The sequence below is a fragment of the Aphelocoma coerulescens genome, chromosome 9 (assembly GCF_041296385.1).
Source record: "Aphelocoma coerulescens isolate FSJ_1873_10779 chromosome 9, UR_Acoe_1.0, whole genome shotgun sequence".
In the NCBI taxonomy this organism is placed as follows: domain Eukaryota; kingdom Metazoa; phylum Chordata; class Aves; order Passeriformes; family Corvidae; genus Aphelocoma; species Aphelocoma coerulescens.
In genome coordinates this window covers 22352059-22370727 of record NC_091023.1, presented here as the reverse complement: position 1 = coordinate 22370727, position 18669 = coordinate 22352059, and the positions used below count along the sequence as shown (strand labels likewise).

General features: G+C 47.0%; 1 protein-coding gene across 5 annotated transcripts in view; it reads right to left on the bottom strand.

Annotated features, from left to right (window-relative positions):
• The window catches only part of PLD1 (phospholipase D1), a 74796-nt gene that overhangs the window by 35176 nt on the left and 20951 nt on the right, over nt 1-18669 (bottom strand). For all 5 annotated transcript variants that reach the window (XM_069024762.1, XM_069024761.1, XM_069024764.1 and 2 more), the window contains 5 exons: nt 8918-9103; nt 8457-8584; nt 8024-8169; nt 7039-7147; nt 5558-5623 (listed from right to left, as the gene is read on the bottom strand). In XM_069024762.1, coding sequence (XP_068880863.1) covers nt 5558-5623; nt 7039-7147; nt 8024-8169; nt 8457-8584; nt 8918-9071 — 603 coding nt within the window. In that variant the 5' untranslated portion in view covers nt 9072-9103. The remainder of the gene's footprint in view (nt 1-5557; nt 5624-7038; nt 7148-8023; nt 8170-8456; nt 8585-8917; nt 9104-18669) is intronic.

Below are 18669 nucleotides of genomic sequence, written 5' to 3'. Positions count from 1 at the left end.
AAGATCCTGAGCAGATGTTACCCAGCATCACTTAAGCATCCTCAAGAAGACCAAGGAGAGTAGTTTGGTTGAGTTTTCTGTTAGCTTATTTTAGATGTACTTTGGAGAACACATTTCAGGGCAATCAAGCTCCAATGTATCAGAGGGACTCCCTTGTATTCTCCCTCCTGGATTTTTGGCTGAAACAAGGACTCACATTTGAAACTGTTTGGGGGGTCTGTGCAATCCTGGCTGGCTGCCTGAATCCTCTCCTCCCTCCAAGGACCCTCACAGAAAGACTGGAAAGGGAATGAGGACACATGCCCAGAGCTGGGCACACCCTCTGAGCCCCCTACCCCATGGAGACACCACGTGAGGGTTCAGCCACACAATCCACGAGCATCCGCCAAGGCCACTGCAGCAGGTCAGTGCTGCACACACAGCACTGCCCTCCTGGTTCCAGGAGCCAAAAATCCACAGGAAAGCCACAGTGGGGCAGGAGGAGGGCAAATTCAAATCCCAAAGTCAAGGAACCTGCCTCCTTATGGCTTCTCCTGCTTCAGCAGGGGTTGCAGGGAATATAACAGCGAGCAAAGCTGGTGAGAAAGCTCAGCATGATTACATTCACCTCTAAAAATAGGACACTGGGCAATTTCGACTGAGCAGGCTTTTCTTGGCACAGCAGGACATTCCTGGCAGTCTGCTGGATATGAGCCCTGGGCCCCTTCAGCAGGGAGAAACACCCTGCCAGGGTGTCCTGTGCAGGCACAGCCCTGCGAAGGAGTCGCCTCACACAGCAGAACCTTGTCTGCACCCAGGCACTTCTAATTTATTGTCACATAAAGTTGTCCAAGTGCAGAAAGGTGCTCAGGGCAGGGTGAGGGCAGGTGTCACTGTCCCTTTGGCCAGCGAGCAAGCCACAGGGAACCTCTAACAGCACATTTTGGCAATGAATCCTGCTGGGGCTGCAGTCCAGGGCTCAGCCCATGCTCCTGATTGCACCTGGGACAGAAGGCAGCCACGGTACCAGCTTCAGGATATGCCCACCCATACCCACAGCAACTCCAAGGAAAGGCTCTCTCTTCTCAAGGAAAGGGACACTGTCACCTGCTCTTTGGCAAACCCGCCTCAGGGCCCTCATCAGCAAAATCCAATTTTGCACAGGAATTACATGGGTGGACCCCTAAGTCTCAAAGACATTTTCAGACACCCAATATACCAAAAAGTATCAGTAAATTTGGGGTCAAAGTCTATCTTGCCATTATGATGAGGCTAGCACAAGCTCCCTTCCCAATACCATCATTTTTTCACAGAAAACAGCAGTAGGACCGAAGTTCTTTTCATCCCCTCATGCTCAGCTGCTCCTGGGACCTTCCCAAATTTTTCATATCAGCCAAGGCCATGGATAAGAACAAAAGACACTACTGCTACCCTCTGAGTATCTCAAGGACATAAAGTAACTTCTACTCAGCTGAGACAATTTTAATCTTTTGATTTTAGGGTGATTTCAGCCTGTTTTCAGAAAGAGGTTAGAACACATCATTCCATGCTATTTTACTAACCATCTTGCTCTCTCTGTTCTCCCTACATGTTCTGGAAAAGCACCAGGTGCGTCCTATGAATGTTTCAGCTGTTTCTGCAGCAATGCTCAGAGCAGGGTGGGAAGCACCTGAAAAAATCTGGCTTACCCTACAAGCCCTTATCAGAGGTCCCAAGCAAACTCTCAGGCCAGTTCTTTGCCTGGATCCCATTTTAACTTCTTCATGGCATTTCCTATCAGACAAATCAGAAACCCAGACATCTCTCTCACAGTGGGCACACACACACAAAAAGCATATAAATGTCAGAACCCTTTGAAAATGCTGGCTGGAACCAGAAAGCTGGCAGGAATTTGAGGAGCACTGCATGCAGAGAAATAATTGTCCTCAAAGAAGCAAAAAGAAAAACCAAGAGGAAAAATTACTTGCAGAAACAGAACTACCACTACATAAAAGAGAAAGGAAGATTGTCTGGCAGCACAGCAACCTCTTCTTCAGCCAAGCAATCTTTGCAACAGCAACGACAGGAGCCCATCCAACACGTTGATCAAGCATTGGTTCATAAAAAAACCCCTTAAATAAATTCCTCCAGTTAGAAGGAAAATTCCTCAGCGTAGTGCAAAACATCTGATGGAATGATTTATTGTTGCAATTACTGCCACATTAGCTATTTTTACTGTCACAGTGCCCCTCATCCGAGGGGCTCATCATTCACAGAGAGACTGGGAGAGGCAGGCAGGGCAGCCAGGAGCTTTCATCTTCGTCCCATCGGAATTCCTGCGCTGCCCAGCTGCCTCCCTGGGATCTGGCATCCCACTCTGGTTTCACAGTGACCCGCAGCAGGATGTTTTTGGTATGAGATACGGGCCCAGAGAATGAAGCTTCAATGACATTGTTGGGGCAATGAAAAGAAAAATATAAAGGCAGATGGGAGTGATGGGCTGCAGGAGGATGGGCTATGGAAGGTGGAGAACCAGCTGCAAGGTGTTCAAACCATCCTGTCCTGCCAACAATGTGGAGCATGCATGATTTATGTAAGTAAAAATTTCAGAGAGCATCTGCATTTCAGAAAGGATTCAGCTTCTCCATGCTGTATTTTTCTATTTTGACTCTTGTTCTTTATTTAGTGGGTTCAAAAACACATCAGAAGCTGATTAGCACTGGTCACTAGCAATGAAATGGAACTACACACGCTTCAGAATAATATTGTTCAGCACAATTTCTTACACAAAAAAACCTTGCTTATACGAAATACAAATTTAAAAAAACCCTAAATGTGCTGCATTTCAACTGCAATAACTAAAAATACTGATGGGTCAGTTGGGGACCTCCACAAAGGTCTGCAGATCCAAGGGCTACATCAGAGGCAAACCAGTGGCCACTCTCACATCTCAGCTGTTCTTATAACGTGTTGCTTTCACTCAAGATGAGGTTTTTACTCTCTCTTAAGTTCATGCAGAACATTACATACATACACGTGCTTCAACAAAATCTTATTTTTCATTTTGCTTGGGCATCTTTCAAGTATGGGAACTCATACAGAAATAATGCAAAGGTCCAATTAATAAAATTTTTATACAGAATCCAATTAAGCCTCAGCATTTTGAGGCTGTATTTCTCCAATTCCCAGAAAAAAAGTGGGAACAGTTAACACACTGAGATTCCCACAACATTCATTTTAACAGTAATTGTCTTGAAGGACTTCAGCCCAAAAGTACTATAAAAAGGTTTTGGAAAGAAGAAGAAACAACATGGGATTTAATCACATAAATCACAAAACTAAAATAATGAAATTATTGAATACAAAAAGCTAGAGGATGTACAGCCTCTACAATGTTATGTAGTCACTGTGGACCTGATCCTTAGCCCACCAGACACTTCAGGTCAGCAAAACCACAAGCTTGACTTGCAGGCTCGGCTGTCTCAGTGCATGGCACATCCTCCAGACAGTGTATAAAGCAGTTTGTTCTCACTGGCAAATAATAAATAAACCACAAATGAAAAATAAAAGAAGTAAAAAAGCAAATTCATTAAACTGTGCAGCTCAGATGTAAAAAACATCTTGGAGATACTACTGACCCAAGCAGGTTCTTCACAATTACCAAAGGTTATACTCCAGGCAGCTTGCCTTTGCAACTCCATGCCTGATTTAGCAGAGTTCCTGATTTTAAAAAAGTTCTCAGTGCATGGATTTGATGAGAGAACACACAGGGGTCCAAATGTGCTCCACGATTAAGACAGTCACAGCATTTGTCAGTGTCCAGGCAAAAGACTTCTCACCCACAAGAAGAGCAAAGCCCTCATTTTGTTCTCAGAAGTTCCAGGAAAGTGCCAAAAATCTTCACTTTAGTCTTGTCTGAGAATGGTGGGGGTTGTTTTGGTGTTGTATAAAGGAAGCACTTCCCTCCCTGTGCTTTCTTCCAGCACCACCTGCAGGACCCGTGCCACCACCATGGCCAGCAAAGTCCTCCCTGAACACTTCTCTGTGGCCAAATCCAGTGAAAGCCAACAATAAACTGAGAATTTATGTGGAAAGGGACATCTGGCTCCGGGGGCTGGGGACAGAAGGGTGATTCAGCCCAGGAGGGGAGCACCCCACAGCTGCCTGGGCAAGGCAGGGCCGCCCGTCTCCTCCCCTGGCCCCCACCATGCAGCTCATCTCAAACCACAGCCCGGCCAAAGCATCACCCACGTTCTCATAGGAGCAGAAATGTTCCAAAATATTTGAAAAAGGCAACGCCTGCCTAAAAGTGACAAGATGGATCCACACTGTAAAATAACTCTCCCCCGCTCTGCATATGCTACTGATCAAAATTGCCAAGTTATCCCAATCTTGCTTCTAGAACAAAAGATGACTCTTTTCCACATGCAGACTGACACAGCTCTTCACTGCACTGGAATTAAGCTCCACAGCCTGTCCCCTAAAGAAGCACTCTAAGGAATGCAGCTTCCTCAGCCTCAAACTGAAGATTTCTTGCCATCCAGAGCACAAGGGGCAAGCCCAATGGGCACTTTGTCCCGTGGAACAAGCAGTGCTCAGCACTGAGCTCTGCAAGACAGCACACAGTTTTTATACACAACATCCAACTATGAGCTGCCCAACATCTCCACACAACTGAAATCCTGCAAAATAGAAGAATATCTAACAACAACAGCAAAAGTGGAAGAGAACTGGCTGCTACAGAAACCCAAAGTTCAGTCTGTATTTTTGGCTTGTTTGAAAACCAGGTGTTCCCAGTTATCACTCCATGCTCAGAAATGTCACTAAACTCAGCAGCTACTCAGTGCGTGCATCAGATTTTGCTGGTAATACAAAAGATGGAGTAACACAGTCATTATGCAGCCAAAAAAAGGGGAAATAAATTACCATCCCCAAGAGATGTCACAGCCGCAGCTGACAGGTGAGGGCTTCTGAAGAAACATTCGAGGATGAATTTCAAAAGAAATATTTTTGCCTAAAATAGGCCTGAAGCTTGATTTGACATCTGTCCTCATTTCAAAGAGCATTGAGTTGGGGAAATAAACCAACTACCATCTCCCTTTGGAACTGACAAATTACCCATTCACCTCTCTGGGTATCACACTCACACAAACTCAAGGTCACTAATGTCCAGTGGAACTGCACAGACTAGAAACCTGAGACAAACCTGCACCCAGAACCACACACAAAGCCCACACTGAAAGAGCAATTACAAATATGGCTTGGATTCCAATTTTTAAGTATTTAAAACTTTAACTTCTCATCTTAAGCACTCTGCAGAATTAAACAGAAGTCCACTACATCATACATGTACAGCCAGCTGTCTGGACTGGACCAGCTTGAGGAGGTTATCACTACTTTATACCAGCAACCTCTAACATCGAGTCATTCCTTTGGTTTTAATCATAGTACATCTGTGTTGGAGAAATCAGCTAAGTCAAAATGCTCACAAAACAGCTGTAAAATGTTTCTTGCAGAAGCTGCATGTCTTCTTCCAACGAATTCAGCATTTGTAAAGTGAATATTCTTTAGACATTTAAGCAAACTAATATCTACTTACTGTTCCATGGTAGTTCCTGTACATCGGCATTTTCAGGATATTTGTCAAGTAGTCCTCCAGCTGTTTCTACAATTAAAATGTTGAAACTTTAGATAGAATGTGGAGGTTTTTCTTGAAAATTCCTGTAATCCAACTGTCTGGCATTAGGAAGCAATCAAGAAATCAGACCCACTTTTCAGTTTGAGTGAATAAATAAATACATTATTATGTGCTCACAGGATATCATAACTCAGCACTATAAACAGTTTGGTCATAGGTTGTTTACTGTTCAGAGTTCTGTGTTTGTACCTTCCACCAACAGACCTGTTCTGTGGCAGGGTCACTTTGGACGACAACTTTCTTGACTGAGCCAAAGTTTCAGAACAATTTTAAATACCAGATCAGTCTCCATTGTTTCTGACCCACATGAATCAGCTTTGTGAGAAAACAGGCTCAGAGTCAACTGAGAGAGTCTGTTTAACCAAAACAAAAGGTTCATGGGGTGAGGAACACAGGGACCATGCTGTCCTGTCTCAAAGACACAGAGAGAGCAGTGGCTGGGTTTGTCCTCCCCAGCCAGCGTGGGAGAAGAGAAGAGACTGTAATGGGAGAAGTAATCTCTTCCCATCTTCATGGTAAAAGGAAAAATTAAACTGTCTGGGCATGGGAAACTGGGCAGAGTCCTACCGGACACAAAGCAAACTGAAAGGAAACACGAGCTAAAAAAAAAAAAGCATCTATAAACCAGTTTTCTTCCTCTTTTAAACCCACATCTCTCTCCTGCAACTTCCCGCACATCAGAGAAGCCGTGAACAGCAAGGTTTCTGCATGGCACAGCTACAAGACACAATCCTTTAATCCTTTGGGCCTTCAAGCCCCAGTGGCACAAAGCCCAGGGAGGGAGGGAGGGAGCAGCAGAAAGAGAACAACAAGCACAGCCTGAACAAACATAGGGTTTTTAACTTGCAAACAGCAAAGCTGCGATGAAGAGGTAGGAAGACATCCACCCTCTCCATGGAAGGGCCCATCTGTTAACATCTGATGAAGTTACACAGAACACGTGTGCCTGGGCTAAAATTACCCACTGCAGCATCAATAGCCTGACTGTCATCTCCTCTTTCTGAGGGGGACAGCACTGAAATCTCTCAGATTTTGATGGCCACGGGGCTGCCTCCATCACGCAACTTGACTCTGCAAACTGCCTTGTCTATCTTTAAATCAGAGCGGGTGGGAGGAGGGGAACCACCACTCCCAGCATCATGGTGTTTCTCAACTGCAGAGGAAAGCTTTGCCCACATGAACCCCAGGAGCAGCATCCTCATCACTGCACAGCGGAGAATTTGGCATTAAAGCTGGACTTGTCAAAGCCAAACTTTGTCAAGCAACATACTGCAACGGTAACAAACAAGGGTTTTGACGGTGTGTGGCTTTGCAAGCCACCTGCCTGGCTTCTCTGCACCTCAGAGCATCCCTCTGGCCCCAAGACTGAGCTGGGTACTCACCCTCCTGCTAGAGAAGTGCTCCTCCCGCACCGTGCTCTCTGCGGTGTGCGGCAGACTCGGCATCTGCCTCGGCTCCCCCCTTTTGATGGATTGTCTTCTCACCGTGTGACTGGAAGGAAAAGCACACCCCAACATCACGTCTCAGTGCTGCACGTGTGTGTATGCCTTGATATGTAACCCCTCTTCTGCAATGCCTTTATTTTTCCTAGCCAAGATCTTAAAAGCTGACAAGTGGGCAGGATAGACACAAAACCAAAAACCAAACCAGAAAAGAAGACAGTGTGGATTCATTTAAGAAGCCAGTGTGCTGCAACTAGCTCACAAACAAAAACACAACACAGAAATATCAGTGCTTGATTTTTGAGGGCCTCAATTTTCTCTTGTAAGTAAAGGGAGCCTACAACCTGTTTTTAGAGCATTATGTTCCTCCAGCCCTTAACCTCTCATAATTTTACCCTTCGTATCATATCCCAGTGTTTGTCTATATCAGGAGGCTCTCACTGACCTATACCACTTCTTCTCCCACTTCTTTTCCCCTTCCTCTTACATTTCCAGCCATCCCAAGCACCAAGGCCAGCCTGGCTAGGGACCCCCCCACCTCCCACATCCTGCCCATGCTGTCAGAAAGCCACAAAACTCCAGTGATTTCCATTAGCATTATCACAACCCTTCCCCAAGTTCAAGGCAAATCCAGCTCAAAAGCTGATGGCCTGGGAGACAAAGTCTTCTGCGTCAGCAGAGAGATGTTTGCATCACTTAGACTATGGCTGCTAAACACATAGATTAAATATTTTTATTATAGCTGCTAAATATTCATGGAGATTGAATTCTTCTGCCCCCTTCTCCTTACAGCAAAGTAAATGGGACCAAATAATAGTAGATTATAGTAATACAATAGTAAATGGGAAGCCAAATAGGTACAATATTAGAAGTAAAAAGATCACATCTCCCAAAGCCCACCATGGCCACAGGGATGCACACTCACCTCCTGGTGGGGATAGGGATGCGTACAAAGGCTTTGTACCTCAGCAGCTCCCTGTGAAACTCCTGGAAGTGCTTGAACTTCCTTTTCACGTGCCAGACGAACTCTCCATGGGTCAGCTCGATGGTGTAAACATTGGGGCTTGGTACCTGCAGGGGAGAACATCACCACACAGGATGCAAGTTTTGAAATAAGCCATTTTCCTGCAGCTGCTCATCTAAAGAGCCTTTACTCAAGGATTATTCTGTCTCATGATTTCTTGTTCTTCTTTATTAGATTTCATAAATAGACAGATAACCTTCTCCCCTAAGCGTTTTCTAAGACACAGGCATTGCTGGCTCCTCAGCCCACAAAGAAGCAAGCGCAAAATTAAGGCCCAAACAGGATTTTAAGTACAGTTCTACAGAAACCAAACGGAATCTCTGGAAGTTCTGACCTTCTTAGTGGAAGTAAAGCGTTCAACTTCCAACACACGCACTCGGACAGGACATCCCGTGAGGTACGTCTGCGTGGCCGGCTCCTTGAACCCATGGGTGTGGTAGATGGCAGAGAAGGGAATGCACACTGGAAGGACCAAAAACCCCACAAAACTGTTAGCTCAACAGCCTTGTAACATGAGGGCATGAAAGCCAGCAGACAGCAGCTATGCGTTAACATGGGAGCATTTATACAGCAGCATTAATTCCAGCAAAAGAGAGCAACTTTTATTAAAGAGAGCTCAAAGACAAGGTTACACAGAAGGGACCTGACTTGAGAAGCTCAAGTTTTAAGACCCTCCTGGTTCTAAACCAGGGTCAATGCTGGGCTTGGCAAAACCCCTGAGGCTGTACCCTACCTGCCAACAGATTCTTAAACCCTGGCAGGACATGGGATGAGAACACAAGGGTGTCAACTCACCACAGCCTTTGGGGTCAGTGAGTATCTCCGCATCCACCTCCTCCCCCTCCACATGGAGCTCCCTGGTGTCCAGGCTCTCGATGATGTTGCTCATGTCTGCAGCGAGTTTCTTCAGCGTGGATGTGGCTGCATGGCTTTCTGCTCTCAGAGACATCTCAGGGGCCTGCACTCAGGAGCCGTGGGGCACTGGGGAGAGATGGGGCAGGGCTGTCAACACCCTGTCTGTAACACAGGGCTCAAGGAAACCACTGGCAATGCATGGACACATCTTCCTTCCATCCCTTTACCCACATTCATCCCAAATATCCCCATCCTACACTCCTAGTGCCAAATGTTCAGCCCTAAAGCTACAAACCATACCTTGCCTGGCTAAATCCCAGATTTAATTCACCCAGCGCTGTGTTTCTCAGGTCAGGCTGCACAGAGGAAAAGCTCACTCAGAAAAAGCTGTAGGCGTTTTTGCTACGTGTTCTTCCTTTGAGCAAACTAGTGATAGAAACTCCTGGCATTATTAAGATTTCCTCTATTTCTATGCACCTTACACAACTGCCTGTGGTGTCTGCATGCCTCATGCCCACCCATGGCTCCATCCTCTCAGCACGCTCAAAAGTTACAGCTGTAAAGGTTCCTCTCCGGGGTCAGGAGCATCCTGATGCCCACAGAAAGCCTGGAAGCAACAAGGTAGACTCCACAGCTTCTCTGCTCACTCATCCAGCATCCCAGGTGGCTGCAGGAGACATGCCCACTGTCCCTTCGTGACAGGGACACAGCCAGGTGGAAAGCTGCTGCCTGCTTGGAGCACTCAGGCAGTGGCACTTAGAGGTGTTTGGGCACTGGTGACTACAGCACTTCCCACCTTTATTCCCATCCATCCATGCCAGGAGCCTGAGTCATGAGAAAAATGGGGAAGGAAGAATCAAAAAAAAAAAAAAAAAAAGAAACAAAAGTAAATCAATATATGAGGCATAGCCACTGACACTGGCACAAGCCTTCCCTGCTTGTGAGTATTTGCAAACCCTCTTCCTCCTCCTCCCCTTCCTTCTCCAGGCTCTGCATCTCACCACAGGGCTGTGGAGCTGGCTGCTGGTCCTTGCACACAGCCAGGCTCCAGCTCCTGGGCATCTCCCTGGTGATGACAGAAAGTCCCTTCAGTCTTTGTCCTGCTCTGCAATAGATGTCCCAGCTTGACAGCTACACTGAAAAAATAAGGACGGGACAAACTGGCAACATTTTACAGAGGCCAACACAAGGATGCCCATTTATACTTGTGGAAACCCTCACATTGTGTTAAAGAATGATTTTTCCAAAAAAGTGTGACATTTCTGATGTTAAGTTCTGCAAAGAACACTGCGCAATTATTCTTGAGTGAGCTCCACAGCAAGAGCTGGGTATGCCGTAACTTGGAAATAATTTAACATTTTAATAAATCATGTGTTTAGCTGCTTTTGAAAGGACATTCTTTATTATTGTTTCCTCTTGAAACAAGTCCATTATTTCATTAGTACATAAGGCTGATACCATGTAAGCCCAAAAACATGCCAGAAGCAGCTGCCTTCAGAAAAAAAAAATCAATTTGCACACAGACTTGAATCAAGAAAAACTGGGTCAGTCTCTTCTCTTATACCAAAGTAAATGCAGAACCAACAGCTTCATCTTGGGAGTGAGGGCTCCAAGGGCCATGGTGGCTCTGTCACCTTCCATCAGTGGCAGGGAATGCCACCAGAGCACAGAAGGCTTTAGGACCAGACCAGGGGATCACTGGGCCCCCAGGTCACTTCAAGAGATCTGCTTGAATAATTCAAACATAAAAACACATGTGGGTACCTCCTTTCCTAGTGATTCACTGAACTGTAGGGCAATGTCTCCGTTTCAGCTGGGACACAGTTAATTTTCTTCTTATTAGCTGGTACAGAGTTGTGTTTTGGATTAAGGACTAGAATAACACAGTAACACACTGATGTTTGAGTTGTTGCTAAGTACTGCTTCCTCTAATTCAAGGACTCCCTGGTCTCCCATGCTCTGACAGTGAGGAGGTGCACAAAAAGCTGTGGGGCAGCGTGGCCAGGACAGCTGACCCAAACTGTCCAAAGAGCTATTCCATTCCACAGGACACCATACCCAGGATATCAGCTGGGGAAATTGGCTGGAAGGTGCTGACTGCTGCTGGGAGCTGGGCACTGGTCAGGGGGTGGTGAGCAATTACTGTGTCGTGCATCACTTGTTTCCATCAGTGCTATTCCCCTTTCATTACAATTATTACTGTATTTTATTTTGTTTCAATTATCAAACTGTTCTCACCCCACTGATGTTACCCTACCCAGCCTGTGCAGCCTCTGTGCAGCAGGAATTTGGCATTGGCACTGCCCCACACCTCCCTCATCACTACTTAATGGCAAGCCAGTTCTCCCACTTGGAAGCTTTACACTTTTCCTATTCTAACAACATACTGCAGGGGATTTCAATTATTCAGAGACCATAAGGTACATTTTCATTTGTTTGGAGGGAAGTCATTCCACCTGGCTTTGGGTGTTTGATTTTCTCCCCGGAAAGCAGGCATACATAAAGAGCATTCCCAAGGGAGGCAATGCTACCAGGCTTTCCCAGATAACCCTGGGGATGGCAGGAAGGAGCCCAGAGCCTCACTCTGCACCAACACATACAATAAAATCCTATTTCCCACTCAGCACTTCACACAAAGAATTTTTTGTGCATTTCTAGCTGGAAAGAAAGCAGCATCTTGCTTTGTATTTCTGTCTGCAGTCACATTTAAAAACAAAACAGATTTTTTTTTTTTTTCTCCATCAGAAGATGCTTTTGCTTCATGGAAACTTAATGCCCTTTCCAAAAGTTTTCCATAGTCAAAGAGAACACAAGCCCAAACACACTCTGGACATGCCATGCCAGCAATTACACTTGAAGGAAACCAGCAGACAAATACCAGCATCAGCAGGGCTGGTGGAAGAGCAACAGAGAGGAGTCAACAGGGAGAGAGGATGCTCATCCTCCCTCCTCCTCCTCCTCCTTTCCTCCCTGCCATGCCAGGTACAGCTGGGTTCTCTGTCAGATTAATTGACACAGTTGGTTAATGGATAAACAATTAACCAGTGTATGCAATGATTATTTGCAAGGGACCACACCAAGGCTCCATAACTCTGGATTTTTTTTTTTAAAGCTAAAGCTGTTTTCACAGCTGGCACAGACAAATCCTGCAATAAAGCAGAATCCAAACTCAGATGGACCTGAGTCAGTCCCAGCAGCAAGATTCCCCCCATCAAGATTAGAGCCAAATTTTTGGGTGGAGAGGGGAAAACGTGACTTGCCTGTGGCCCTGCCAGCAGCCCCACAAGCCTGGGCAGTGGCCATGCTCCATCACAGCCGGCTGCTGCAGAGCCAGAGGACACAGGGCAAACCCAGCCCTGGGCAGGGAGGATGGCACTGGGGTCAGCTGGAAAGACAGGACATACCACATCCCTCTGAAAGCTTTGCCAAATTGCTTTACAGGGCTCTGCTCCATAAGAGCTACTTAACATCTTGGCCAGAGTTTCCACGCGGACACTTCTCCGCATTCCCATGGGCAAGCTGAGGAATGCCTGGGTTAATCTGCAACAGGCTGGGTGTAAACAGGCACCATGCACGGATATCCAGGATTTAGCCACAAACCAGGCAGGCCACAGCAAGAAGGCCCTGCCTGTCCAGTGCCACTCACTGCTCACACTGCTGACGGACCAGAGAAGGGAATTATAAACCTCTGATATTGCACTCAAGTGATACCGGCAAATCGCAGGAGACTGCAAATAATAGGATGAAACTTATGAGAAACAAGTGCTGCATTTCAGTATTCAGCTGTTGCCATTCAGGATAGAAAACAAGCAGCAGGTTTTTTAAAGGAAAAAACCCCAGCCAACCAAAAGAGAAAAACCAGGGTCTGACTGAGTCAAGACCGGCGATCTGAACAAAGGCAAAACCTGTGCCAAGATGCACAAACAGGACTATTGCCTGTGAGCCAGGCAGGAAGAGATGGTGCAGAACACAGGAAGACTCAGACCTAAAGCATTTGACCTGTGAGAACAGTGTCAACACTGAGAGAAGGCAGAGAAACGTGACAGCAGACTGCAAGCCTGCAGAAGGCTGCTGTGAGCAGGGTGGACAAGGGAGAAGTGCTCTGAATTAGAATCACAGAATGGTGATTCAAGGTTGGAAGGGACCTTAAAGATCATCCAGTTCCAACCCCCTGACACAGGAAGGGACATCTCCCACTATGCCAGGTTGCTCAGAGCCCTGTCCAACCTGGCCTTGAACACTTCCAGGGATGGGGCATCCACAGCTTCTCCAGGCAACCAATGCTTCACCACCCCCAAAGGGAAAAATTTGTTCCTAACATCTAATCTAAATCTATTCTCTTTCAGTTTAATTGCTTGTTTAAAGCAGAGACTAGGGAGAAAGCCCTATCTAATGGCAAAGGCACGGCACTACCTGAGGAGGGGTTTGCAGACCCCCAGGGCTGGAGGAGGCAGGGGAACAGTTGCACCTTCAGCACCTACACCCCAAACCTGCTGCTGGGGCAGGAGCTGGTGTGGCAACCTGTGTTTGAACAGAGGGAAGGCGCTGCTCCGGCTTTATCCAGCTCAAAGTCTGCCTGGGCAAAAGCAGCAAGAAGGAAAACACAATGAAAAGACTCCGCAGTAAAGGAAAACATGGTAAAGAATGAACAGACAAGGAAAAAAGGAGATGATTAAAAACTTAAAGAAGTAAAACACACACTACAAACCCCATAAAGATTGCTGACACTGCCTTTGTCCAACCCACTTCTCGTACTAATTATTTCCTCTCCCAAGCACCACTTAAGGTCTCTGCCTCCCATCCCAGGCTGTCCCCACAGCACATGGACCCCAAACCTCTTGAACTGGTAAAATATATACACTGGAAATAGTGACTGCATCGAGAGTCGGCCGAGATTTCAACTGCAGGGACAATGACTAAAAAATCAGAAATTAACTAGATTAATCCCCAAGCCTTTGTGAATATACTGCAAACCTGCAGCTCCATCCTGCAACTTTGCAAGCCTGATATCTACTTGTTATTTGCCATTTTGGTTATGCTTTAACCCCAAGTTATTACTTCAGGGATCATATGACCATCTCAGCCTTCGCTAAAGAAAATTTTTTTCTACTTGTTGCACAGGACAACAAAAGCACAGCTTTAAAGGCATGGAAACTGGAAGGCAGGAAATACATATTTTTGTAAATATTCATGAACAGTTCTGTGTTTTGAAGACACTCACGTCCTGATGTGAAAATGTATGCGGCTGGTAATAGCACAGATTACCTAAAACTTGGTCAGCCTAAGTTTATTCTGTATCGTGGCAGATCTGAAACAAGCTCAGATAATCACAGCTCCTTAACGAGGTTCCGATGCTGACAAGCACCACACAGAGCTATGAAACCCAGAAAAACTTCATTTGGAGAAAGAGGGGAGCAGAGAAGCGAAAATACATCCAGGAAAAACAGACATTTCCTGCTAATGCCTCCCCAGGATTTGACGCTCTGTATCAACTCTTGTCCCTACGGTAAGAAACACTAGAATCCCTGAAAATTATCTCATTCCTGTTCTCATGACATCTCTCCCAGTACAGTGACCTTTTGGCAAGGGCTGTGACAAGTGACCTCTGTTCCCATACTTGGTTTTCTCCTGCAGACAGCAGCGTCCATGGTGGGACACACAAAAACTTCCCAGGCTGCCTGGAGCAGGATAGACAGTCTCAGGCCAAAACAGGGCAGTGAGATGGGGTTATTAAATAGAAAACAAACAAACAATCAAAACAATGCCCAAAGAATCTGAGCCATCTCTCTCTCTCCTCCTGCTGCTGCCAGGAGCCTGGGTGCAATAGGGGCAACCAAGAGCCCAGAAGAAATGCCAAGGAACTCCTATGCACAATGCCCTCAACAGCTATTTGCTCTTTCTAGTGGTGATTAATCTTTTGCATGTAAATATTTCCTAATTCATCCCATTTCAAACCTAAAATTAGCTTTGGACCACTCTGTCGTGGAGAAATAGCCTCAGGTGACAAGAGCCCTTTCTGAGGAGTTATTTGCCTCCCCTAGGAGGAGCTGGGCTTGTCAGCACCCCAGATTAATGCCCTAGCACACTTTCCTTCCCCAGCCCTGGGCAGGAGTCAGCCCTCCACCTCAGTTAGGAAGTGCCCCTGTGCTCAGGATCCCTGCCAGCACCTGCAAAGAGCATCCTGCTTTTCCAGCCCAGGAAAAATCCCCACACTCACACAAAGTATAGACACACACAGATTTTATCTTTCCCCCCAATATTTAATCAAAAACCCAGGGCTCTTGTAGGTAGCATGTCACATTTCCTACCTATGAAATTAAAAGACAAAAGGGTTGAAAAATGCTCAGCAATGCTTAACTCTGATCTTCAGTTCAGTACATGGAAAACACTCAGCCAGAGGAGCCAGCAGACAACAATGGCGCATGCACACGCCTCCTGAAAATCTGCCCTTCTGGATGCTCATACTGCAGGGGCAGTGCAAAAGGATTAGGGTTTGTTTTTTAAAACACACCAAACAACCCTTGAGTAAGAACCAAAACATTGCTCCCACCCTGGAAAGATCTGGAGCTGGAGAACTGAAATAAAAATCCAGATCAACAATAAACATGTTGAAACTTCATCCTGACCTAATTTACTTATCTTTAGCCCAATCCTGATAAAACCAACATATTTTAAAAGTTTCCAAAACAATTATTCCCACAAAGTACCCACATTTAATAGCAAATACCTCTAAAAGCAGAAACCAGTTAGTGCTTCCTGCAGCACAGTTCTCTGGCTTTGCATTATTGATTTCCACCGTCCTTGCCACGTGAGGCTCATTGCCAAGCCACCAGCCTGCCCAGAGGAATAGCAAAGTCACAGGAATTCACATGGCCTCTTTGCAACAGGGATGAGATGCTTCAAGGCTGGCAGGGCCTGGAAACAACAGGTTCATCTTTCGAAGTCCCTGCTGCACTATCCACACTGGGCAGAGCCCCTTCTGCCCCTGCAGCATCCATCCCACAGCACTCCTGCTAGAGAAAAGGGCACAGAAAAGCCACGCAGGTCAAGGGAAAGGATGAGGTAAGCACTGGTGACTAACCACGGCTGCAGCCAAAACCCCTCCGTGCTGGTTTGTCCCCACACCCAGGCCCAGCCTAAGCGTCAGGCACCTCCCAAGGACTCATTTCGTTTGCTTTACAGAACAGTAAAGGGAAAACATAAACATCCTCGGATGGGCAGCGGCTGCTGATCTCATGCTGATGTAGTGGTTGCTCTGGCTCCCACTCCCCCTGCCCAGCAGCACGCCAGGAGCACCATCCCTGCTTCCCGGGCTGCCACAGGAAGTGCAGCCTTCCCGGGAAGCCGATCATTAGGCATTTATTGGTAATTAACGCTGGCCCTACACATACTAATTCATCACCTTGCTTTGGATTCCTCAGGCATGGACAAGAGTGTTTAGCACTCGCACCTCAGGCTGTGCATCCTCCAGAGATCACCACCAGCCCTCTACTCCATGATGTGGTCACAGCACACATCCTCACACCCTGCAGCCCTAAACCCAGGAGCACTGCACGTAACACCCCAGGACAGGGGACGACCAGAGCCCCTGGGACCTGGTTACTCACCCCCAGAGATGCACTGCAGCAGCAGGCAGGCAAAGGGAAGCAGGTGACAGCACCTTGGGGATCAGCTCCACCTCAGCATCCCCAAACCGCACAACTGAGATGCAACAGAGTGGTCACTCGAGTCCTGAGCAGATGGAAAAGAGGGGATGGGAAAACTGCCTGCTGCGAAGAGCACCAACAGCAGCAAGATCAAAGGATGCAGCACTTCTGGGTGCTGACAGAAACACAGAGCTTGGCACAAGACAGAGCCCACAAAAGCTTTATATAAAATCCCAAAAGCAAGGAGCTTACCAAAGTGATAGTGTTATGCACAGGACTCTTGGAGTGACCACAAGGATCAGGGATAACAAGGACCACCACAGTGCTCACAGGATGATACGCATGGCTGCTGCTCTTATCTGGAGTTGAACACGTCATCCAAATACAGCACATATTTTTGTGACCTAAATGGACAGATATCTACAGCGCTGATGTCCTGTACATCACTCAACACTATTCTGGTATCTCCCAGTGCCACATCTGCTCCAGCAGCTGCCACCTGCCAAGCCACATTTCCGCACGGAATTCCGGCGGCTCAGAGACGAGCGGGCGTGCTGGCAGGCAGCCCAACACCTCCATCCCTCCCTCCCACAGTGGGGTTAGGTGGCAGCTGATAAATGCAAACATGGACCCTTCACATATCTCCTACCAGCCACGCTAATTCCAGGGAAAGCACTGCAGCCTATGCTTGGGAGGGATTTGGCAACTGCAACAGGATCTCAGCCCAGCCCTGTGCCTGCACGGGCACTGGCTCCTGGCAGCAGCTCTAGAGCGCAGGTATGTGTCAGGAGATCAATGTCCCCACTCCTGCTGCCACCCTGCTGCTGACTGAACTGTTCCCATTAAGTGGGAACATGACCTTTCTTTCCCCTCCTGCTTTTTTCCATGTGAAAGCACAGGGAGCTGACTTTTGCTGACCCTTTATGTGACCTGCTCAAAGAAATGAGAAATCCCTGCAGGTATCACAGCAACAAGGAATAGCAGATTGAGACCGTGTATTTTTACTAATAGTTTAACTAAAAGTTTAACACTTTAATAAAATGCTGTTTCCATCGTCTTGACTTTTGGGAGTTTGTTTGCCTTAATGGAACTTTTCAAATAATTTCCATTTAAAAAAAACCCAAACAGTTGGCAGGAGCAGAGGACCATGATGGACAGTACTACTGTTAGTGTAGTCCCCACTACAGTGCAGAACTCAAATGTTCCCATGTGAGCAGTCAAGTCCAACTCCCTCCCCTGCCTGAGAGGTCCAAGGCACAGGCTCATCTCCCAGGGTGGCTTCCCCAGGACACCACCAGCTCTGAGGACAACCACCACCAGTTTTAGTGATGCTTCTGTCCCTCTCAGAGGCAGCTCCAAGCGCAGGGTGTGGGGCTGGGACCCACATGCAGTGCCAGGCCTACACAGGTGTTTGCACGGTGCCATCCCACGCTGATCCTTCCTGGCAGCGTGAACCAACCCTGTGATTGCTCACGCTGAACATTAACTTCTGCCAAGCTTTTGCTGACTGTGTACACACTGTGCCAGGGGTGTACTTTGGTAAACCAAGAGCATGGGATGAACTCTGGTTAATGGGTGTGAGAGGAACTGCAGCACCTTGGGGTCACCAGGCTGTCCCAGCAAGTGTATGTCCCAGTTCCTCTCTCTGCTCCTCAGCCAGAATCCTGCTGCCTCTCCATTCCAAATGGGACCCTGAACCTCCCTGAGAGCACTGTCACCTGCTGTCCCTGCCCAGGACAGGGACAGGCTGGAGCCACAAGTGCAAAGCCCCGTGATGTGGCGCAGCCACTCTCATCACCCCAAAATGCTCCTGTACTCCTGCCTGTAGACCTGGATTCAGCACCTTTCCAAACTGAAGCTCCCTAGTGATTTTTAATGTTTTATTTAGCTATGCTTTTAAACACATTTGATGCTTTCTGGCTGATAAGCTCCACGAGAATTTGATGTCTCTATCCTCATTTGACTTCAGTTATTTTCCAGTCTATTCCTAAAGCTGCAGTGCTCAGTGGCCGCAGCTCCCACTGTCGACACCCGGCACTACAAGGC